A 23,682-nucleotide genomic window follows, 5' to 3' on the forward strand; every position below is an offset into this window, starting at 1 on the left:
AGTGGATAGAGCTCTGGGCCTGGAATCAGGAAGACCTGAATTCAAATCCAACCTCAGTAAACCTACTGGACAGAGTTAAGCTCCTCAGATACTAGCTCTGGGCAAGTCATTTCCCCTGTTTTCTGCAATAAGCACTTAGCACAGCGCCTGGACACATAGTAGATCTTAGAAAAAACTTGACCACCTTTCTGGCAAGGAAAAATTACAAGCAGCCAATTTTAGAGTTCTGAACTGGTGACGTCTAAATCTAACAGGAAATTTAACCTCTCTGGACCCAGAGAAAGGCCATGAAACAGCATTACTTAGATGGAGTGCAATCTGCACTGGTGAAAGGAATATTCAGATCTATCAAAATGAGATGACCTTCCCAATTCAAACAATGTTATTTTTACCTTGTGTCCATTCTTTTAAGGTAGAGCAATTGCATCACCAAAGCTTGAAAAGGCCTGCCAACCTCCATCATTAGAATTCAGGCCCCACTCACTGCCACCCCCCACTGATTTCTAACTACTAGAAAGACCCTGCTAGAGCTTGTTATAGGATCTTAAGAAACAACAGAATGGTAGAAGCCAGGAATGAGGAGGTGGAGGGCATTTAGAATCACAGAATGTTAGAGCTGATAGAGCCCCGGAGACTATTTAGTTAAAAAAAAACAACTTTTATTACAGATTTAACATTCAACAATTTGGAATTGAATACCAAACCAAACTATAAAACTAACTGCACATTTTTAAAAAACAAACTTTCCAAAATAATTTCTTTTCTCCTTCTGATCTTTGTACTTAAAAGTTTTGCTGTCTTTGTGCAAGCTACACATTTACAGACCAGCATGGAGTTAGAACAGAGAAGAGATTACAGTTCTATGACATACAAGTCTGAAATATACAACTAGAGACTTTGTACTTAGGACCTGAACCACGTTCCCACTCCTCAAATCTGGTATTGCTAAATAATGAGAATAAGAGATTTGGCTTGAAGTCTTGTCACAGGTGCAGTTGTGACTACTGGACAAGTCACTTCATCTCTACCTCAACCTCCTCACACAATATATGCCCTAATTTGCCTCACAAAGCTGTATGTGCACATTTCCGAAACCCAAGCATTCTCCCTGGGGCTGGCATGGTCCCCAGCATTTCAAAGTGCCTGAACTGTTTTGGTTCTGCATGTGGTCACTTTAGCTTACATCTTCAATCCCAGAAACTGGTTTATCTAAAACAAATTAAGAGGGGAACATGGACCACACTTTCTACCTGAGTTTCAACTGATCTTCAAAGCCCGGAGTCAGTTCTCATCCACGGCTAAAAAAAAAAAAACACAAAGTTCTAGGGATCAAGGCTTCAGGTCTGTGGATGAGGGACATACTGATAGAATTATAGCCAGAGTTGAAACCAAATTGTAACCAAGCCAGAGTTTGGCCACAAAACACTTGAAAGGTCCAAGTCAAACCTTGTAGAGTAAGAATGCCTGCACTAATGAACTTGAATGTTTTGCTCTGAATAACTGTCAGTCCCTCCACAGATCTCTTTGAAAGGAAATGACAGGCATACACTGAAAAGGTATGCCAGTAATAGGCCACACTCAGTTTTAATATTAGTTGGACTTAGGAGATGTAGCCCACGTTCAGACCAATGTGGTTAGATCCCTTGCAAAAAGAGCTAAGAAACCAGTAATTCCCTCAGAAAGGGTGTCTGCCAAGCTGTCTCTTCCAAAACTACTCCCTCAACAATTGAAAGTGCCTCTTTTATTTACATTCACAATGAGAAAGCTCATAAATTAAGATGAAGCTAAACACTGCACTGCCTCCATTCTCTCCAATCCAGAATTAGAGCGCACATCAAGACCACCACCCACACTCACCAACTGACTACACAACACAAGGTTATTGGAGTGTTTTTCTATCATCTGAACTCTTAAGGGTCTGATACCCCAACGGTCACCAAAAGAGAAGTTTCAAAAGTAGTGCCTGATAACTCTGTTACCTTGAGAGTCCTGGGTAAAGAGCATATCAGGCTGGGAATTTAACTGAGAGGTGCCCAAGATAGATCTACCCTGGCATTGAACCTGAGAACTAAGGGGCTTTCTTGGAAGGTTGGCTATATCTTGGAGAGCAGCTCGAGGAGGGTGAGCAATGACCCTCTGGCCCTGGGAATCTTCTGTGAACAACTGGCTTCTCAAGTCTGGGTCATACTTCTCACTATCCCAAGAAAAGGCCTCACTGGAGCAGGGTCTTTGTTCCAATAATTCTGTGTCCCCTCCCCATCTGGGCTCCTTGTTTTCTCCCTTCCCTCTTTTGCCTTCTTGGTGGGCTTGGGGAAGAACAGAAAACTGTTCATTTTCTTTGGAAAATATTGTCCTTTCCAAATCTGCCCTGTCCAGTAGGCACTTGATCTCTTGTCCTTGTCTAGAATGTATTTTCCTACCCTTTCTTCTATGGGCTACCACACCAAGGCCTTCAGAATTCTGGGAGCTGGCAAAACCCACCTCAGTAGAGTCTACAATGTCCAACTGCGGCAGAGGCAGTTTCTGGTCTTGGCTGAGCACAGCTGATCTTGCCTCTCTGCAACAGTCAGATACCTCTTTGGGAGATGAAGAGGGGCAGATAAGTTCCTGAGGTTCCTTAGTGACTGAAGCAGCTGCAGTTTCAGGTAACTGGGCACATTCATCCCTCGGGACCAATGGAGGAGAATCCAACCACATCATATCTCTTTTCTGTTCCTTCTTTCTCTGACTTGCTGTACCAGGTGAAGGCCTTCCTTGCCCACCATCACTGGCCTTTTCTGAAAGACAATATATCTGAAAAAGTATAGTGGTCTCACTGAAATGTAGCTACACATCCTAATCACTGTGGGGATATCAAAGCCACTGCATGGCCTCTGTGATGCTTAACATTTGAAAAATAAGCCACCATGAAAAAGTCTTTATCATTTTACAGGAAGTCTTTGAATCCCTAAAGCCTGCTCAGAGTCAGCCTGCAGAGCTAGATTTTTTCATAAGATGCACATACACTTCACATTACATAACAGATGTTCCCAAAAAGCTGTAAATAAATCAAAATATTGTAATGTTTAAAATTCCCATTTTACCAAATGAGATGGCAGCAAGATTATTCTGAAAAACAAATTTTTTCCAAAAATAAAAAATAGCATCTCCATTGTGCTAAAAAACTATTTTTTTTATTTCAATGAAATATAAACTTCTGAAGTCTTATTTTTCCTTTATTAAACAGGAAACATAGGAAGGTGAAAAGTAAGCTGGCCTAAAAGCCAGAACACCCTGCTTTATTTGTCCAGGTGTCATTTCTAGCTGGGAGCCCTTGGTCAAGTCACATTACCTCTCTCAGGCTTCATTTTACCTCTATAAAATGAAGGGGGTTGGACTAGATGATCTCTCTTCCAGCTCCAAATAGTTTATCTTCTAAGGTTCCTTCTAACTCCAAAACTATATAGATACAGTTGCCATCTATTAAAATGTAAATGTCACTTTATTGATATCCTAAGGTGAGTTTCAGGACAAAAATTTCGTATTCTGCTAAATAGTGAGAGTGACTATATTTTTACTTAGTGCTCTCTCAGGAAATGCCAAGAACACACACATGACATCAGGTCTCAAAGATCCTATTTGGGGCAGCCCTCTATGAACAGACTGAATGAGAGCACCAGCTCCCCTTTGTCCTTCAGGGCTTCATGGAAAGAGATTCCAAATACAACCCAAGCAGACACGCTAAGCATGTTAAGACGGCTAAACAATGATAAAAGGCAATGAATGATCTGCAGTCAGGCTCCCAGACAGACGAGGATGAGGTCTAACATTCTCCTATCTCTGGATATTTACCTTTGGAAGGGCCTTTGACTCTAGTAGGCACCATGAAAATACCAATAATGTGCCCAAAGGTTTCCTGGTTAGTAAAGTCACCAGCACAAACTTCTCCAAATGACGCTCACACTTCCTCTTTTCTGGTGACACAGTTTATTTCTGGTTACTACAATAGCAATTTAATAGCTGAAAGTGACATTACACATCATCTAGGCTAAGTCCTACATTTTAGAGATGGGAAAATTGTGGTCCAGAGAGGAGTATGATTGACCCAAGTGAGAGAGTGAGTAAAAGGCAGCACTGGCACTAAAGCCCTGCTACTTTAGTTCTACACCACTAACAATTACAACAGAATAACAGTGATAACAGTTATTATTTTTATAGTTCTTTGTGGTTACAAAGTACTTTATACACATTGATCTTACTTGATTCCTATACACAATGTAATGCAAGGTAATGCAAATCAATACAAAAGGAGGGCAGTATGAGATTACCCCCATTTCACAGATGGGGAAACTGAGGTTTAGAGATCTTAAGTGGCTTACTTAAGGTCACATACCTAATAAAGATATAGAGCCTGTTCTTGAACTCCAGTGTGTGCTACATTCATTAAACAATAGCTCCCTACATATTTCCATTCCTTAGATTCTAGAACTAAACAAAATGAACTCCAAGTGCCTCCCAGAGTAGTCAGTACCTGACTTTGAAGTGAAAAATGATGCAATGAGAGTCTGCCTGGTACCCACAGCTTGAGCTCTTCTTTGAGTAAAACCAACAATAGTTTCTCTCTCCCCTCGAGCTGGAGGCAGCATTCTGGTGATGGGATTGGGTAATCGAGTCTAAGAAGAAAAGGGGAGGAAAAAGATCATCAGACCCGAAGAAGATGTAAAACATCACCTAGAAACAAGGCACTCTACAACCCTTCTATTCCAGTCTAGTGAACTGGTCCACTCAGTGGACTTTATTCCATTCTCTGGGCAGTTTGCTTCAAGTACCACCTTGTACTTCTTACCTGCCTCACAGCTAGTTTTCTAGGGAACAGTTTATTCCAATATAGCCAAGTTCTGTTTTCTTCCTTTAGAAGTTTAGTTGATTACAAAACCAGAATTTTTCAGGTATGATACTGTTAATTCTATTAACCATGATCAGCAGAACCATGTATTTTGAGTTGTTTTTCCCAACAGTAACAATGGATCAGTAGCTACTCCTTCTGACCTAATAATGCTTATCCTTAGCAATGTGAATCTGAAAGATGCTAGCTGGAGTTCTCCATGAAAATACTACAACTTGGAAAAGCAAACCAATACTTCTGGACCACAGCTCCTTGTTCTAACACCTAACTAACTACTTGGTCACAAAGTATCATTTATACCTCTCCACCTCCCAAGCTGGCATGATGTATTATATTACAAATACTTTCCTAGAAGGAGCTAAAGAAAAAAAAAAAACAGAAGGAAAGCCCAAAAGAAAAAAATAAGCAGAAGCTTTGAAAATTACACGTTGAATTTATTATATACTTAAAAAGAACAGTGCACTTAAAGAGTTTTTTGTAAAAAAAGTTTTCTCTTCTATGTATATGAAATTCTCATTTTATTTGGTGTTAATAATTTTTAAAAATAAAAAGGGAGAAAAGGATCTACGTTAAACAACTATTTCTACTACCTACTAGTTAAGTGATCACTTATAAGAATGTTTTTCAAAAAGTAAATTTGTATTTATATCTTGTTTTATATCAGCTACATTTCTCAATATATCTCTTCCCCTTCATTTTCTCAAAGAGCTATCCCTTAATCCAAAAAAAAGGGGGGTGGGGGGGTGGGGAAGGAACCAATTCAGTAAAACTAACCAGCATTTCTAAAAATGCCTGAAATTCTATAAAGTATTCCACACCCACAGTTCTCCACTTCTACAAAGGCAGAGAGACATGACTTTTCATTTGTCTTCTTTGGGGTCAAGCTTAGTCATATTTAATAACATTCAGTTTCATCGTTTCATTGCTTTTACTCTATTTACATTGTTGCAGGCGGCTAAATGGCAGTGATTAGAGCGCTGGCCTGGAGTCAAGGAGACTGGAGTTCGGTCCCTTCTCAGACAAGTCACTTCACAGTGATTTGCTTCAGTTTACTCAACTGTAAAATGGGGATAATTAATGCCTACCTCCCAGGATCATTATAAGGATCAAATGACATGATGGTGTACAAGCAAGTGCTATATAAATGTTTATTTCCTTCTCTTTCCCCATCCCCTCATCCTCACTGAGCATATTGTTTTTCTGGCTCTGCTTACTTCATTTTGCATATAAAATTTTCCCAAGTTTCTCTCTATATCCATCAGATTTATCACTTTCTTACAGAACAGTGATAGTACCTTACCTTAAATACCGCAATTTGCTTATCCATTTCCCCAAATGATGGGCATGTACTTTGTTTCCAGTTTTTTGCTATTACAAAAAAAGTAGTTTTACATATACACATATATGCACATGTAATTTTATGTGCATGTGGCCTGTATGTATGTGTGTATGGGGTCTTTCTTTTATCACTGACCTTCCAGGATCATATGTTTAGCAGTGGGATCTCTGGCTCAAAGAATGTGGAAATTTTTGTCATTTCTTAGCATGATTCCAAACTGCTTTCCAGAATGCCTAGCCCAACTCATGACTCCACAAACAAGGCATTAGTATTCCTGTCTTTCCATGACCACCTCAACATTAACTACTTCCATCTTTTACCATCTTTGCCAATCTGATGGACAAGTTGCTGTAACTTGCACTTACTACCAGCGTTGCAGTCATCTTTCCTATGGCTGCTAATAGTCTGCAATTCTTTTCAAGACATTTTGTTTATATCCTTTTAACACTCATCAACTGATAGATGGCTCTTGGTCATATATTTCTGTTGTCTATCTATCTTGCATATTAGACTCTTCTCAGAGATATTTGATGCAAAGATTTTTCTTCCAATCAACAGCTTCTCTTCTTAGTTGCGTGAATTTTATTCATGCAAAAGTTTTTCAATTTCACATAACTGAAATTAAGTGTATCTTTTGTGATGCTCTCTCTCCTTTGTTTGGTTAAGGCTTAGCCACAGCTACGAAAGGTACCTGATTTGATTCTCTTCTAATTTTCTATGGTATGACCTTTAGTATTTAGGTCACATATCCATTGAATTTATTATAAAATATCGATTAATAAGCATTTATTAAGCATTTAAATATGGGCCAAGGCACTATGATAAAAACTGGGAATACAAACGCAAAAAAAGCACATCTTCAATGAGCTCCCATTCTAATGGGAGAGATAACATATAAATAACTAGGTACTGATAATATTTAATATAAATTTTAGACTTTAATAAGGGCCAAAGTTTGAATTAAGAAGAGCCTGAACCTAATAGTCCCCTTTGTTTAACTTAGAGGATGCCTTTTGATGTCAAGCAAATGGGACTTCCTTACCAGACCCTTCTTCTAGCATCCTAGTGGTAAGAGAAAAACACAGATACCTTGGGTTGTAACTTCAGCTTTTGTCAAACTCTGTTAAGATAACAACTTCAAAGGCCTGTTTAGGACAGGAAGCCTGGTGGGATTTTCTTACCCAGCTGGAATCCCAAGGCCTGACCAACATTGCTTTGTTAATTGTCCTGTCTTACTGAATTTATGGTTTGCTTAATTAGGAGAGTTTCTTTCTCATGGCAAAATGTATATAAGCCAGAAGATTTCTGCACTGGGTAGCCAGAACATTTCTGGCTCCATAATGCATTATGTTACCGTTTTCTTTATGGGGAATTGATCAATTAATTAATTAAATCATAAAATGTATGCATTTAGCCTGTTGCCTTTTTTGTAACCAAGTTTTCAGGTCAACAGTACACACAGGATTCATAATGAGTACATGGCAGGTAATCACAGAGGGGAAGACTACCTGTAGAAGGTGGCATTTGGAGTACTGAAGAAAGCCAGGGATTTTAAGGGACACAGGTGAGCAAGGAAAGCATTTCAAACATGAGAGAGAGATAGGGCAAAGGCTCAGAGGGAGGAAGGAGGGACAAGCAGATAAGCCGGTATGCCTAGGTAACAGAATATGTCGAGGGAAATCCGAGAAGATTTGAAAGACGGAGCTCAGTTGTGAAGAGCTTTCAATTCCAAACAAAGGCCTTTAGATCTGATCCTGAAAGTCACGTGGAGCTACTACTTTATTACAGGGGAGAGGAGAAATGACATGACTAGGTCCATGCTTTAGCACGCTGGCAGTTACGTGGAAGATGAAGAGAATTAAGAACCTGGATGACCAGGAGGTGCTCTCCATCTAATTTCTACCAAACTGCCTTCCAGTTTTCTCAGCAATTTTTGTCAAATAAGTTCTTTCTTAAGTAATTTGTGTTTTGGGGTTTGTGAAGGATACTTCCTTAACGTCACCAAAAAGCTCTGTCAGGTATTTGTCACTCAGGAGATGGCCCATGCCACTGACCCACGCTTCTAGCACGTTAGGGACATACAAAGACAAAAGGTCTATTTATTAAGTGGTAGAATCATGGGGAAGTCATAGATCTCCCTGAGAAACAGTACATGACTATGTAAAGATTTCAATTTTGACGTGATAGGTATTGTCCCTAGCATCACTTTGACTTTCACTAGCTAAAGTGATTTGAAAAACTAAAAGTATCCTAGATCTCAAAGGGCAAACAAGGCAGGGACTGCATATGCTATTCTCAGGTCATCAAGTAGACCTTATAGAGTATGCTTTTTGCAATGTTATTGAGTGGATAGGTTTAGTGAAGACTTCTCAGATTGTAATTCTTCTCCCAGGGGTAAGACCTAGAGGCTCAAGGTTACAATATTTTTAGAATAGAATAGTTCCACATAAGGATATAAAACTGTGTAGCATATTAGGGTCTCAATGATTGGATAAAGTTTACCTAATTCTTCAGTGTCTTCATTTCAAAAGGGATTGGTTAGATTTCGTGTCTGGAATGTAAGATCATATTCTCAGCTAATGAGAATAATGGTCAGTGAGAGGGGAGGGACTTGCGTTAGGGTCTATATAAATCACTGCCTTTGTCTTCGGCTTTCCTACTCCAGGTGAACTAGTGTAGGATTGTCCCAATTCTCGAGAATCTAGTAAATAAACTTTCTGTCATCACTTTGAGAAGCCTCTGAGTAATTGATTTCAGTAGGGATCTGAGCCATCCCACACATTATCATCTACAGGCCCATGGCCCAGCCAGCAATGCAATCCAACTCTCCTGTTCTACAGTTAGTTTTAACTGAGTGGACTGAACCACCAGAACTACATTCCAGCCAATTACTGGCCATTTCATCACTGTGCTTTCTCTACTCCAACCACCATCTCTAATCTGTCGTGTCCTCACCAGAAACTCGGACCATGTCCCTTAGCTCTGAAAGGTGTCAATACCCAGGCACCTACCACTTCCTGTCCATCTCCTTAGCAGGCTTTGACCACTATCCACACCTGCTCCCCACAAGAGCCTTGTACTCAGCACCAGGCTTCCAAGGTTCAGACAGGTGAGCTTTTAAAAGCCTTACCTGGTCAAAACTGAGGTCTCCACCCCACATCCAGTCAAGCTCCAAAAAAGAGCACCCACAGTACTCTCTCTCCTCACCATTACCGAAGCATTCCAAAGTCACCTTCCCCAATCAGAATATAAGCTCCTCGAGGCTAAGTCAGTATTGCTTAATTGTATTAGTATACCCCAGGGCTCAGCATAATGCCAGTACGTAATAAGCATCTAATAACTACTTAACCTATCTACATGAATCTACCCTGGGGCACTAGAACTGGGAGTCATGCTCCCAAATACTATTATTATGAGTTTATGTAGGCTGTTTTCAAGGTAGAAGTGGGTAGTCAATTTCCTTTTATGTACAAGTAAGCAAACAAACATAACTTTAGAAAATATCTCCACAACAGTGAAAAATTCAGGATACAGTTTGAGTCAGAAGACTGAACTAAAATCCTAGCCCTTACACTTCTTTGTTTATATTACACTTTCCATAAGATCATTGTAAAGTTGTTTTGGTTTTTTTTTGCTCTATCAACAAAGGAATTCTAAGAATTGTAAGCCTCAATTTTCTATTTGCAAAATGGGGATAATAATGCTTGTTACTATCTACACCTCTAGGCCTTTATAATGAAACATTTTACATGCCTTAAGATGATTAACTGATTATTAACTCCTATGAAAACAAAGTTTCTTTTTATAAAGTCAGTCTAAATGTGGAAAGTATTAAGGGAAATTGGTGGAAGTAGAAACTGAAGACAGGGTTCAAATCTTAATTTCATCACCCAAAGCTATGTGACTTTCATTCATTTCAATTCAGTTTTCCGCAAAATAGGGATAATAATAGTGGAACCACTTCACTTCACCGGGCTGATCGAGAACCAAATTAGATAACATACGTAATACACTTTAAAACTAAAGCACTCTGCAAGCATAAATAATTACTGTCGAATCAAGAAATGGTGCCCATTCCCTAAAGTCTATTTATTTTCTCCGTATTTATTCTCTCTGGTCCCAATGCTCTTCTCCCAGAAGCGCCAACGAGAAAATACAGAGAACCGAGCTGACGCTCAAGTCAGCTCACTGGTCTGGGGCAGGAAGCTGAAACACCCCCTGCTGCCGTGGGCACTTTCAGGTTCTGCCCCTTCCCCCAGGCCCCCAGCCTCTTCTCTGGAGGTTCCGGCCGTTCCGAGACGCCGGCGGCTGGGTCCAGACTGCCCCGGTTCTCCCCGCTCCCCGGCTCCTCGGCCCACTCCCCTGCCAGGAGCTCCACGGGCCCCCCCCCCGGCCCCCAGGGGGCCGTCACCCACCTACGCAGCCCCTCCCCCCTCATCCCTCCTCTCCCGGCACTTCCGTCGCGCTGCGACCCCCAACTCTCTGCCAGGCCGGGTCCCCCGCTCGAGCCCCTCTCCTCCTCTCCCCGTCTTGACTCCTTCACCAGCTGAACCCTACACTGTCCTCCTCTCCTGAGCCCCGTCTGTCACGCCGGCCGAGCCTCAGCCTTGGGCCGTTTCCGCCACGGGTCACCCGGCAGCCCCCGCCCTTCACCCAGGTCCTCACGCAGGGCCCACGGAAACCACCTGAACCTTCCGTTTCTTCAGCGCCGCCGCATCCAGCCACACGCCGCAGGCGTCGGCCTCGGCGGGACCTCTCCTCCTCATGGTCGCTGACGGCTGGCCGTCTGGGCCGGGCCGGGCCGGGCGTCAGCCGCGTCTCCAAACAGACGTTCCCGCCGAGGCCGCAGGCGCGTGCCAACAGTCGTTTGGATCTCGCGCCTGCGCGGTGGGCGGGGCTGCGCGCAACACCCAACGAGAAAAGCGCGTGCAGATACAGCGTCCCCTGCGACGTCATGGCCCCGCCCACCTCTCTGAGCCACGCCTTCATTGTTTCAGGCCCCGCCCCCACGCCGCCAGTGGCGCCCCCGTTACCTAGGGAAACTTCCCCTGCATCCACTACCCCTCGGCCCAGCCCTCCACTCCTCCAAGCCCCGCCTATAGGCCCCCTACCCACAGTGCTTCCGGTCCCTAAACGACTTACGACCTCTTCCTCGCCAACTGAAGGCCCCGCCCACAATTACTTCTACCGCCCCCAAGCCTCTGGGCCCGGTTTCCACCCTCCCCCTCCTCCGGGCCGGGCCCGGCGGGCCTGTGGGCGGGGCTTCACTAGGCTCCGCCCCTGTCGCTGGACCTCCACCCCTCCCGTAGGCGTCCCAGATTTGGAAGCTAAATAGCCCTTAGGGTCCTCATCTCCTCTGGACCGCCCCCTAGAGCCCCCACTACTACCTCGAGTCCCAGCCCCCCCCACGAGCAGTCCCCGGGCTTGGACCCCTGCTGTGGGCCCTGCAGGGTGCAGCCGGAGCCGAACACCGCGTCCTTCCCCAGACAAAGGCTCTGCTAAGGCAGGAGACAGATTCAGATTCAGCTGATATTTATTTGTTAAGGCCCACTGCAGTCCAGGCGACCGGCCCGGAAAATCACGAAAGAAGAAGGCCTGCCCCATGCCGCCCAGCCAGGCCAGCGTCTCAGGAAGGGGCTGGCCAGGCTTCCTTCCTCCCTCCAGCCTCGTGGCCCTCTCTGTGGGGCTGTGGCCGGAGGAGAGGAGGCAGGAAGTCGTGGTCAGGGCAGCTTTCCGAAGTCTCCCCAGCCCACTCACACTGCCTCCCCAAACCTCCAGGACAGCCTTGTGCCTGCTGTAGGGCCTCACATCAGTTCTCAGGGCCTCAGTGAGGGTATCTGAGAAAGACAGAGAGGATCAGAGAACAACTGCCATGTGTCGTGGGCAGGTGTGCTCTCCTCTCTGGGCCTCCTTCCTCATTCAATGAGGAAGGCGGGTTAGAGGATTCAGTTCCCTAGCCCCACTACCCCCAGCTCAGGGAGAAGTCAGCCTAAATCAGCCCAGAGTGACAAGAACTGAGATCATCCGAGACACAGGGTCCAGGAGAGGGGGAGACCCAGGGCAGCTGCCCGAGGTGGGCTAGGCCAGCCAGTCTGTCCTTAAGTTTTCATCCAGGTTTTGACCTGGAGCCCAAAGGAGGAAAAAACCTTTGGATCACAAGGAAAGGCTCTGAGTGCAAGGGGGAAGGAGTTCACAAAAAGTTCCATTCCCCCACGCCCTAGCAGAAAACAAAGGCATGAGAGGGCGGGAGCTGGGAAGAGGCTGTCCACAGGGAGGCAGACAGACAGTATTGCTGTTATGAAACCCTTCAATTCAACTTCTGGTTCCTCTGTTCACTTCCAACCCCCCACTGGAGCACCCTCTGTGGAGGAAAAATACCCACAAGCTTTGCTAGGAGAGAAGGAAGGTTTGGTACCCAAAGAGTATAAGGCCTCAATCCCAAGAATCTCCTAAAATCTCATGACCACTGACGGTTGCTGAGCTTGGGACATCATCCTAGAACCTCCATTCTCCACTCTTAAATCCATCTGTGGCTCCCCATTGTCTTCATCTCCTAGTCAGTCTTAGAGCCCTGGGTTTTGTCTGACCCAACCTGCCACCCAGATGTATGCCCCCCTTTGTCCAAGGGACAGGAATCACATGACATAGCTCTCACCCACAGTAACTAGTGACCAAGTTAAGCACATTCACCTCTCCTACAAGTCTATTTCTTCCAGCTCCATGAAGAGAGAGATGGGTGAGGAATGCATATAGGACAGGGTAGAAAGGCTGAGGGGTCTGCCAAGGTTAGCAAGGCTGGAGACAGAAAATGTCCTAGCATCCTAAAGCTCCATACCCCATCTTCCTATCAGAGTCCAGATCTACTGTCTTCTCCTACCCCTTTGGAACTGAGAAAAGGAGGACATTGGGGATGGGGTGGGGGAAGGGGGCTCTTAGATTCACCAATGGCCAGATACAAACAACTTTACTGGGGCTTCTATGATAGTCTGCTTGTTCTCCTCGCCTCGCTCCTGAGCTGGGTGCTGGGCCCAGGTCCCTCCACCCTCCCCACCCAGCACCTCTCCTCATTGCCCTTCAGTCTTCTTTGCAATTGAGCTCCTGCTTCACACGGTGGCTGAGGAAGAGGGCAGTGAGGACACTACAGACCACAGTGAGCAGAAAGAGAGCAGAGAAGTTGTGGGGGGCACGGCGGTGGAGCCCTTCGTAGATGGACCGCCGGGCCTCGTAGTCCAGGGCCACGGCTTCGAGCTGGGCCAGCGTGCACAGCACCAGAAAGACATGGAACAGCTGGTGGCCCTGCCCAAAGATGTGGCACTTGCCAGGGAACCACCTCTCAGGGGAACAGGCTGAGAAGAAGGCGGCTGCCAGAAGAAAGAAAGCCACTTGGCACTTGTGGTAGAGCACAGCAGGGTCCTCCTGACCCAGGGCTTGGGCCACATAGATTCGGTGTATCACGGGGCTGATATCCAAGGCGTAAGCCAACCCTGAGGGCATCTCCTGGCAAACTCGGCCCAGCAGCCCGGGCAACTGGCGGTACTTGGTATAGCAGGAGCCGGCACAAGACAGCCAGGCAAGGAAGGCAGCAGCAGGCAGGAAGATGGCTGCCACGCGAGCATGCCATGCAGGTTCAATGGCATAGTAGAAATGGGCCAGGGCACTGCCAAACTGGTACACTGCCACGCCCACATAGTCCAAGAAAAAGAAGCTGTAATGCCAGAACTCAGACTTGGCCTGAAGGAGGTGGGCCAGGGCACTGAAGAGCAGGTAGGTGATAGAGGCAAGGACAATGAGGAAGAGGGGCCGGGCGTGAGGATCGCCCACAAAGTCCACGGTGCCTGCAAAGAATGCCAGGCGCAGGAGCAGCACCAGGGCAGCCACCAAGTGGGTCCAGACGTTGACGGCCTCATTGTGCTTTTGGAAAAGGCTCAGGAAGTAGAAACGCCATGTGCGATGCAGCGGCCGGTAGCCTGAGTAGATATATGGCTTCCAGAAGAGGCGAGGCACCTCAGCCCGGCCCACGGTGCTGTCTGGCAGGGGGGATGCCAGCTCCCCCAGGAGCTTGGGCATCTGTCCCAGCTGCCGGACACTAGGGAAGAAGCGACTGAGCTTCTGGGCTACGGCTGTGGCCATGGTGGGGGCCGAGGGCAGAGAGCTGTGGGAAATGAACAAAGACAGCCATCAGGAAAATAGTCTCTGTGTCTATGCCACTTCAAAGTTTACAAGGCACAATAGCCAGGGAAGTGGTCAGGGTGAACATTACACAAAGGAGAATGGGCACTCCCTCAATACCTTAGGTCATTTTAGTGAAAGAGCTCTCTAGCAGACCAAAGACCTCCTCACCTCCAAATCCTACAGCCTCTTCAATCAAACAGCCAACAAGCATTTGCTAAATGCTCATCACGTGCCAGGCACCATGCCCAGCATTGGGTATATACAAAGACAAAAAGGAAATAGTCCCTGCCCTTGAGGAAATTCTATCTGAAAAACAGTACAACCAATATCAGGAAATAGTCAATTCAAAAGGCATATTTATTAAGCACCCATGTGCAGAGGGACCCATACCACATCCTAGGGACACAGAGACAAAAAAGAAATAGTCCCTGCCCCCAAAAAGCTTATACTCTGTTGGAGGAAGGATACAGCCTGGGTCATAGGACCATAGATTTAGAGACAAGAAGGGATCTTAAGAGGCCATCTGATCCAACCCCACGCATTTTACAGAGGAAATTTAAAACCCAAATCAGTAAAGAAACTTGTCAAAAGTCACCCAGGTTGTAAGCAAAGGTGGAATTTAAACTGAGATCCTCTAACTCCAGCAATGTAATTTTGAGGATTAGGGAAAGAACACTGATAATTTGGGGAAAGGGGCAGAAGATGGAAGAGCCTTCATAGAAAGTAGATCTGACCTGAGCCTTGAAGGGACCTAGGGATCCCAAGAGATGAGGAGGCAGAGGATGCTGGTCACACGGAGGCAGCCTCCACAAAAGCTTGGAGGAAGGAGGATTGACATGTTAGTACAACCTCACCTCCATCTATCCTCAGCATTTGACATTATTGATAACTTACTCCTTACAGTAGCCTGGAAGAATTTCTGTGCCTCTATAGTCACTTGTCTCCTCCCCTTGACTTCCCTTCTCCCACCCCTCAAATGGGAACACTCCTCAAGACTCCTCCGGCCTCCTCCTTTCTGTCTCTATACTAGGTCTTCTCTCAACTATTACCTCTATCGATGCCTCTTAAGTAACCATCTATCCCAGCCCTGCATCTCCAACTCCATCAGTTCCATCATGTCTATCAGAGGCAATATGTCAAAAAAAAAAGAGTCATCTTCTCTAGATCTGCCAAATTCCCAGTCTAGACCACTGTGACACCATCCTGTGGTCACCCAGATTATGAACCTACATCTCTTCTATATCCTAAATCCTCACATTTAGGTCAGTAATATGGGTACATAGAATTAGGGATGCTATCTCTCTGGATTGGGCCATTTTACATCAAGGAAACTATTCTTGGTGGTTCTTATGGATCCCTACTCTTTTTTTGTATTCAGACATTAGGGAGGGGCCTCCTAACCAACTAATTTCCTATAAACACTACAATTTATTACCTACTCTCTAATTCAAATTCACTAAACCCACCACTTTCTTGGCCCAATTTCATTCCCTTTCAATGGAACATTCTGCCTCCTCCTCTCCACCAATCACAAAAATCATAGATTACAACAAGGCAGTCCCTCAGGACAATAGTGTTGGAACTGTAAGAGACCTCAGATCATAGGATGTCAGAGATGGAATAGACCTTAGAATTTCAAAGCTGGGAGAGGCCTTAGAACAAAGAATATCATATTTGGAAGAGATCTTGAAGCACACAGTGTCTGAGCAGAAAGGAATCTTTGGACAAGGGAAGTCAGAGCTGGGAGGACCCTTAGAACACAGGATGTCAGAACTGGGAGGGCCCTTAGAACACAGGATGTCAGGGCTAGGAGGGTCCTTAGAGTACAGAATGTCAGAGCTGAGAGGGCCCTTAGAACACAGGATGTCAGAGTGGAGAGGGGCCTTAGAAGACAGAGTGTTAGAAAAGAGACTTCAGGGACTGGAAGGGATCTTTGCAACTACCTAGCCCAACCCCTTCATTTAACAAATAAAAAAGTAAAGCCTCCAGAGCTCATAGGATCAGCAGGAAAAATTCATCGGAGCACACTTTTAAGCTATCTCAAACATCTGTTCTAGCCCAACCCTTTGATTTTACTGAAGAAGCCTAGGTCCATAGAAGTTAAGCCTAGAGAAGACAGCAGAGCCAAAGACAAGAAAACAGACCCCATAATCACGATGGTGGTGATGATAAAACCACAACTCACATTTCTAAAGCCCTGCCAAGTGAACAAAGCTTTTTCCTCACCACAATTCTGTGATGCATGAGTAGTGTAACAATGACCCCTATTTAACAAATAAAGGAAACTGAGAAACAGGTTAAGGTTGCTGGTCCACAGTCACTCAGATAGCAGGGGTCACAGCTAGAATCCAAACCTAACATTTCCACTTCACACCCTTTTTCTTTGGCTTCCATATCCTGCCTCCTCTGAGATGGACAAGTCCCTCCCTCTTGAAAACTTGGCTTCTTCATCCCAAGCCCTGAAGGGCCAAGTTTGCTCTCATTACTTTGGATGACTTTTAGATTTTGCTTTATAAACACTAAGTCATTTTGGAAGTATTTGTTCTGTCCCCAGGCAACAGAACCAAGCTCTGGGATGGCCAGGACTTTTGCTCTGTCAACCACCACAGTGGGCTCAGCCCCAGAAAAGGACTCTGTCCTCAGCCACAATCTTACTTCCTGTCACTGATGCAACATGACTACAAGTTAGTACATTTATTTTCTGAAATCATTTTTTTAATCTTCTTAGCCCATCTGCCCTGAGTTCTTCATCTCCTAGCTGCTACTTACTAATTCCTACTAAACTTGGAACCTTGGGCAGCTACTCCCTCAGGGCCTTGGTTTTCTTCTTTGTAAAATGAGGTGGTTAGACTGCATTCTAGCTCCCAAGCCTATGAATTTATCCCATAAGCTCCAGAGACAACCTCCTAACACATACACAATTTCCCAGAAGCCCTCTACTCCACCTGGCCTTCCTTGTAGGCACACCCACCTCCTTAGGCTCCCATCTCCTTGGGCCTCCAGTAAACATCTAAGAATCTTCTCCCTCACCCTCTTCTCCCAGGAAAAAGCCCAAGAGAACAGGGACAGGACACTCAGGAAGGAGAGGCCCTGGGATTGAAAGCCTTCAGATCTTTACTGGGGGTCCATCTCATGGTGGATGTTCTTCCAATCAGGATCTGTTTTATAAAAATCATGTCCCATCTCTAGATGCTGGTGAAATGAACACTGACTTGGTAGAAAGGTCATAAGGGTTGGATACCTGACATGGGATGATGGGCACAGTGGAGGAAGGCATCTGGATGCCTCCCTGGAACTTGCTCAAACTAATCTGACTGCTGAGCCCTGGCTGCCCTTACCCATCTGGGCCATGCAATTAATATAGTAAATATACCAGCCCAATGTCTCACCCTTCGATCCTGATAAAACTTTCAAAGCATGCTAAGGTCACCTGGGGGTAAGGGGAGGGTTCTCTCAAGCCCAGGGCAGATGATCTCTGCCAGGGGAACGAGCAACTTCCCAGGATGCTCCACTGCTACAAGACATGAGAAACTGCTACAGGTGGGGTTTGCAGGGATCAGAGATGTCCTGTGTGATGTCACACAGGGTGGGGCTGAGGATAGCCCTACTACTTGCCCACCAATATTCAACTTTAGGTAAATGAAGGGATCAGCCTAGAGGTTCCTATCCCCACTCTACTAGCCTCTGAGAATACCCTTGAAAAACTTCCCCACCTTTTTTCATATCAGAAAGAGGTCAGGGGAGGCAGATGCCATTCACAGTCATCGGCTTAATGTATAGATGGAGAAACTGAAGTATGAAGAAGTAGTGACTTACCCCAAAGCACCCAGCAGTAAAAAGCAAAGACAGCCCCAGGTCTCAGGCCTTCAGATTCTCTCTCAGTCCAACACTCTTTTCACAGGATAGGAAAATAGAAGCATTTTCCAATCTATTCATGCAAATGGGAGTAAATTTGTAACAAAAGGAGAACTCAGATCATCCTGTCCAAACCCCCTCATTTTTATATATTTTTTTTCAATTATCAAGTATTTTTTTCTCCTTGTCTCCCAACTCTCACTGGGGAAAAAAAGAAAATCTTTGTAATAAGTACAATCAAACAAAACATATTCCCATATTTTCCATATACAAAACATGTTTGTCTCATTCTGCATCATGAATCCTCTGTTTGGAGGTGGATAGCAGGCTTCATCCTCAGGCTTCTGGAATCACTTGATAATTGCGTGGATAACCCCCTCATTTGGCACAGACAAATGCTCAGCCACAATATGAACTTGGGCCCTGCACCTATAATCAAAGGGTCCTTTCTCCTGTACCTTACAGCCTTGCAAATGGGATAGGCATCAAATATCCATACCAAAACCCTAGAGAAGGTTGTGTTGGAGCTATTTTAAGGGATTCAAATCTCCCTTAGGACTTAAGTGACTGGTAAGCCTTGGGGCACCAACTGATCCCCTAGGGTCTTGTGGCCTCAAAGAAAACCCAGAACTCTGATTCCTGGAAAGCCTCTCCTCAGTCAGATGGAAACCCTTGGAGATATGGGGGAGGGTGGAAGAGGAAGTTTGCCTGAGATGCTGCCAAGGTTTGGACTTCTTAAAGAGGCTGCCAAGTGCATCTCTCAGTAAATAATTGCATGGTTCATGTCTAGAGCTCATTGGGTTCATTCAGAAAGTTCCCCAAGATGCCCACAGCCTTGAAAATTAGCAAAGGCCTAGGTGTAGACCCCCAGCAGAAGCCAGCTCACAAGCAAGGGCCCAGATGATGATCCACCCCAGAGGGGAAGTATGGTAATCAAAGATAATGGATGTTCCAGATAACCTTTCCCATAGCGGCATTGCATGATGATGTGAGGAACGGGCAGATCAGAGTTCACCCTTCCAGTTGGGCAGGGGCCCAAGGAAAAGCCATTCTGCACTGCCTGAATCCACTTTGACCAATAGGCAGCAAGGCAGTAGGGAATACTGTTGTGGTACTGGTTGTGCTCCTCTTAGGAACTGAGGGTTCTGTGTCTGGAAGAGATCATGGAACCATTGACTTAGATGCTAAAAGGGATCTTATAAGTCAGCTCATGCAGCCCTCTTCATTTTAACGATGAAGAAACAGACCCAGAGAGAGGAAGTGACTTCATCCAAAATAACACAGGTGGCAAATGGCAAAGAGAGGATTCAAACCCAGATCCTCATAGAACTTTAGCCTTTGTCACACTCCCTTGTCAACTCTTTGAGGGCAGAAATGCTTATTTTTGCTTTTACTTTTAATCTTCGTATTCCTAGAGCTTGGCAGGTAGTAGATAATAAATACTTGTCAATAGATTAATTTTACAAACATAAATAGTAAAGTGACAAAACCAGGTCCTTTGACTCCAAATCCAGTACTCATGCCACTACTTACATGTGGTGATGAGCTTGGTGTAGTGGAAAGGGCACTTGAGAATCAGGAAGACTAGGATTCCAAACCCTCCTCTGACACTTGCTAGCCCTGTGACTCTGGGGAAATCACTTAACAGCTCGGAGTCTCAGTTTCCTCATCTGTAAAATGAAGGTTAGGTAGGTGGTACAGTGTATTGAGTGCCAGGCCTGGAGTCAGGAATATCTGGCCTCAGACACTTACTAGCTATGTGACCCTGAGCAAGTCATTTATTTTTATTTGCCTCAGTTTCTTCATCTACAAAATGAGCTAGAGAAGGAAACGGCAAACCACTCCAATCTTTGCCAAGAAAATCCCAGATGGGATCACAGAGTCAGGTACAACTGAGCAACAAAATGAAGGTGTGCTTCAGTGGCCTCTTCTCTCCACACTGTAAACCTAGACTCTTGGATGCCATTCCTTCTCACTTGGATAAATGAGGAAACACCTTTGACTTTATGATTTGGGGCCAGTGCTAAGGTCACTGCTCAGTCCAAGTTATTCAGTGTTGTGTTACCTGACTATGACCCTGTCCAGGGCACCTTACAGTTCAATTCAGGCAGACACAGACAAACTGTGTTTGACCTACTAAGTTAATCATTCCTCTCCCTGAAAAACATCTTTGTGGCTTTTTTTTTGGAGGTCCTGAACATTTCATTTAATGTACCCTTATAAAGGGCTTATCTTACCTTTAAAGCGAAGTTTAGCAATATCATTAGCATGCCCTGATAATGCTGTGGCTGTCTATGGTGTCCAATATTGGCACATGGAGTACACGGGGCACGTATGCATGAAGGCAGCATGGGACGGCCAGAACTCTGACCCAGGCACCAACATGAAAAAGGAGCTCTTGCCTTCTCTTCCCAGCCCAACCCCCGGCTGTCATCCCCACAGGTCCCACAAGTGGAACCTGCTGTCCCAAAATGCATCTCCCAGCCTGGGGACTCTAGCCCTCCCTAGTCCCAATCCCTTTCTGCCATACTCTCTGGAACCCTCCTCTATTGTTAACAAACTTCAGATTAGACCAGACCTCTTCTCACATTCCTTCCTTTTGGTGCTCACTGAAATCTAGCTTTCTACAGAAAACACCCCCTCTCTTGACACCCTCTCCAATGCTGGCTGCTCTTATGCTGCCTGATATCTAGAGCCAGGAGGAAAAGTTGACCTATTCCTTGTTCCCCTATGTTACTTTCAAACTTTTCCTCTACCACCCCTCACTGTCCAGATTCTACTGGACCTCCAGGTGTCCTTTCTTCCTGATGGACTCCATACCATCTCATCAGTCTTGTTCTCCATCCCAACCCCCACTTTACCCTTATCTCTGTTTGAGATAACACCTAAACCACACACAGGGTCCCTGGAGGTAGGTACAAGAGGCCTCTGATAGAGGTAAGCCCTTGGGGGGCAGGGCATAAATATGGCTTCTGAATATGAGAATATGAGAATATGAAGTGGGTAGGGTCTGTGAAAGGGGGTGTCCAGGGCTCTAGCAGGGGTATATAGTGGTTAACGAGTAGGATGCATTTCTTGGGAGATAGAAAAGAGGAACTATTTATCCAGTCAATTCTCAATTATCTGAATTGTGATTATAGACATTCTGTGGATTATAAATGGCAAAGAGAATTTAATGCCTGGCTAGCTTTCTCCTGCCACCTAACATCTGGCTCACCTCCATGCTGAACCTTATTAAGTCTGCTATTCTTTTTAAAAGTAAATCCCACAATGTATTCTAAAACCAAATAATGATTTTTTAAAAAATTTCCTGCTGTTACGAATGCATGTAAACGTGAATTATTATTTTCTCTAATAATTTCAGATAGCTGAAAGTTGAATAATTCTTCAATTCCTAATTACAGCATGCTCCAAGAAAGATAAAGCTCAGACACAGAGACTAGCAGAGCTGCTCAGGATCACATAGCATATGAGGAATGAAAACAGAAGCAGGTCTTTTTCTCTAGGGAGCTTGGAACCAGCCTGTAACAGCTTCCCAAAATTCAGTCTCCCATAGGGACACAAGACATGCACACCAGGGCCAAAGAGGAGAAAACAGATGAAGGAAACTGAGGTCTAGAGAGAAGCTGCATCCTCGGTCAAGGTATCACGAAGTTGGCATTAGTCCCAGGGAAGAAAGGATGCTGTCCTGTCTCTCCTCTCTGAGCCAGGACACAGTGTTCTGAGCCAAGCCACACAGGGCCCAAGGAAACATGAAGGCTTTAGTAAAGTGAAACATGTCCTACACCAAGAACCTTGAGACTATCATTTCTTTAAATCTTTACTAGTCACGCACTCTCCAGTCATTTCTCACATTCCACCCCACCCCACCCCTCACCCCATCCAGGAGTTTTTTTCATCTTGTTCTAGGAAAAAATATCCCAGGCCTTCCAGGACCCCCTAGGATGTACTGCTCAGAAATACCAGAGCTTATACTCCTTGGAAATTTCTCCATACTTCCCTGGTCCCCCGAGGTAGGCATGAGGCCCACCTAGGCCTCCTAGGGTCTTTTACATAGGTGTATTCAATTGTCAGTTGCATTAACTGGCTGTGTGACTTCATCTCTCTGGCCCTCCATTGTCTCAACCATAAAAGAAGAGGCTGGACAAGTTAGTCTTCTGAGTCTTCTTTCCTTGCTAAACCTGTGTCTTATCCCCTCTGTCCTGAGACCCCACAGCTCTGACATATATGTCTCTGAATTTATGAATATTAAGGGATCCATGTATCTAGGCCTTTATCTCTCTATTTCCTGAAAAACTCCTTTCTCAGGATCGGATGCCGGGTGTGTAGGGTTTGGCTGTTCCTAGGGGTTGCTGAGACCCCTCAGCCCCCACCCCGCCGCCACCTCCCCGAGTAAAGCTCAGATCCCTTAAAGCCCCTGACCCCGTTTCGCTCCAGCTGTGTGCTCTGTGAAGCTGAGGAGACCTCGGTGGAGAAGATCTCCAAGTGCACGGGCGGAGAACAAGAGTCGGGGCTCTTTCCGTCCCCACCTCCTACCTCTTAAAATTCATTCTCCTACCCTCATCTTTCTCCGGTGGTTTTTTTCCTTCGGTCTTCGTTCACGGCCTCCCCAGATGTGCGCCACGCGCCGCCTTTCTTGAACCTTTCAGGGCTACTGGCCTTGGGCACACAGCCCCAGCGGCTCTCCCTTTCTGCTCACCACAGGCTTCCCTGCTCCCCTCCTTTCCGTCCCATCCCTCTTTCCCCGGCCTCCTCACATACCTGCCGCCCGAGTCCCTCCGGGCTGTGGCTCGGAGAGGCTGCAGCCGCCGCTTTCCCAGACTGGCAGGCACAGCCCCAACCCCAAACCCAGGATTCCGTCTCCAGGGAACCCAGGAAAGAGAAGACGTAAGGAGAAACAATCGGGGGGGAGCTAGGAGCGACTCCGCCCCGGCCTCGGCCCGACCCCCGACACCCCCCCCCCCCGCCCCCGGGGGAGCCGCCCAGACAGCGTGCCCTCGCAGCTCCTCTGTCCCTCCCCATTGGGAGCTGCGGCCTCCCTGGGCAATCCTCACCCCGGCTAGGGAGACCACGGTAGAGCGGATCTTCAAGCGCCCGGGACTGAGAATAAGTGTCACGGCTCTCGGTATCCCTCCCTCCTCCGCCTCTCCCCGGTGCCTAGCACAGAACGTAGAACACAGTGGGAGATGGGGAATGAATGAATGAAAGCACCGTCAGGCAACCGGATCTCCAAACTCCGTATCTTTTCTGGGCACCGCCTGCGTTATTGTTATATAAATGACAACTAGAATGATCCCTCCTCCTTGGCGCTTCTCCTCCCTCTCCCTCCCTCCGTGTTCCGATTCTCCCTGTCTCCAAAAAGGTTCCAGCTCTGTGCCTCTTAAGTAGCTTTAGGAAGCTGCCAGTACTGGTTAATTCTGCACATAAGTAA

The 23,682-nt window shown here is 45.8% G+C and overlaps 2 protein-coding genes and 1 long non-coding RNA gene across 20 annotated transcripts in view; 1 reads left to right on the forward strand and 2 right to left on the reverse strand.

Moving 5' to 3' along the window:
- Nucleotides 1–11,122, reverse strand: part of AUNIP (aurora kinase A and ninein interacting protein) — a 36,588-nt gene extending 25,466 nt beyond the window's left edge. For 2 of the 3 annotated variants that reach the window (XM_072609396.1, XM_072609395.1), the window contains exons 1-3: nt 10,910–11,122; nt 4,511–4,652; nt 2,482–2,777 (exon numbers count right to left, since the gene is read on the reverse strand). In XM_072609396.1, coding sequence (XP_072465497.1) covers nt 2,482–2,777; nt 4,511–4,652; nt 10,910–10,990 — 519 coding nt within the window. In that variant the 5' untranslated portion in view covers nt 10,991–11,122. Of the gene's footprint in view, nt 1–637; nt 2,778–4,510; nt 4,653–10,909 lie in introns of those variants that run through there. The other variant, XM_072609394.1, reaches the window with a different exon arrangement.
- Nucleotides 11,123–11,739: 617 nt separating this feature from the next.
- Nucleotides 11,740–23,491, reverse strand: PAQR7 (progestin and adipoQ receptor family member 7). 16 transcript variants are annotated; one of them, XM_072609381.1, is made up of 5 exons: nt 23,306–23,491; nt 19,785–19,921; nt 18,213–18,324; nt 15,131–15,211; nt 11,740–14,376 (listed from the first exon to the last, which is right to left on the reverse strand). In XM_072609381.1, exon 5 carries the CDS (start codon nt 14,352–14,354, stop codon nt 13,299–13,301), a length of 1,056 nt encoding a protein of 351 aa, XP_072465482.1. In that variant the 5' UTR covers nt 14,355–14,376; nt 15,131–15,211; nt 18,213–18,324; nt 19,785–19,921; nt 23,306–23,491; the 3' UTR covers nt 11,740–13,298. The 16 variants fall into 16 exon arrangements, with proteins under 16 accessions (XP_072465482.1, XP_072465478.1, XP_072465484.1 ...); XM_072609377.1 differs by lacking the exon at nt 15,131–15,211 and having other exon boundaries at nt 23,306–23,490; XM_072609383.1 differs by lacking the exons at nt 15,131–15,211; nt 23,306–23,491 and adding an exon at nt 23,013–23,082.
- On the forward strand, nt 16,994–22,040 carry LOC140504450 (uncharacterized). Its single transcript, XR_011967107.1, has 2 exons — nt 16,994–17,080; nt 21,656–22,040. It is a non-coding gene; the product is annotated as an uncharacterized lncRNA (long non-coding RNA).
- Nucleotides 23,492–23,682: the final 191 nt, after the last annotated feature.

This window comes from Notamacropus eugenii, chromosome 5, assembly GCF_028372415.1.
Source record: "Notamacropus eugenii isolate mMacEug1 chromosome 5, mMacEug1.pri_v2, whole genome shotgun sequence".
In the NCBI taxonomy this organism is placed as follows: Eukaryota; Metazoa; Chordata; class Mammalia; order Diprotodontia; family Macropodidae; genus Notamacropus; species Notamacropus eugenii.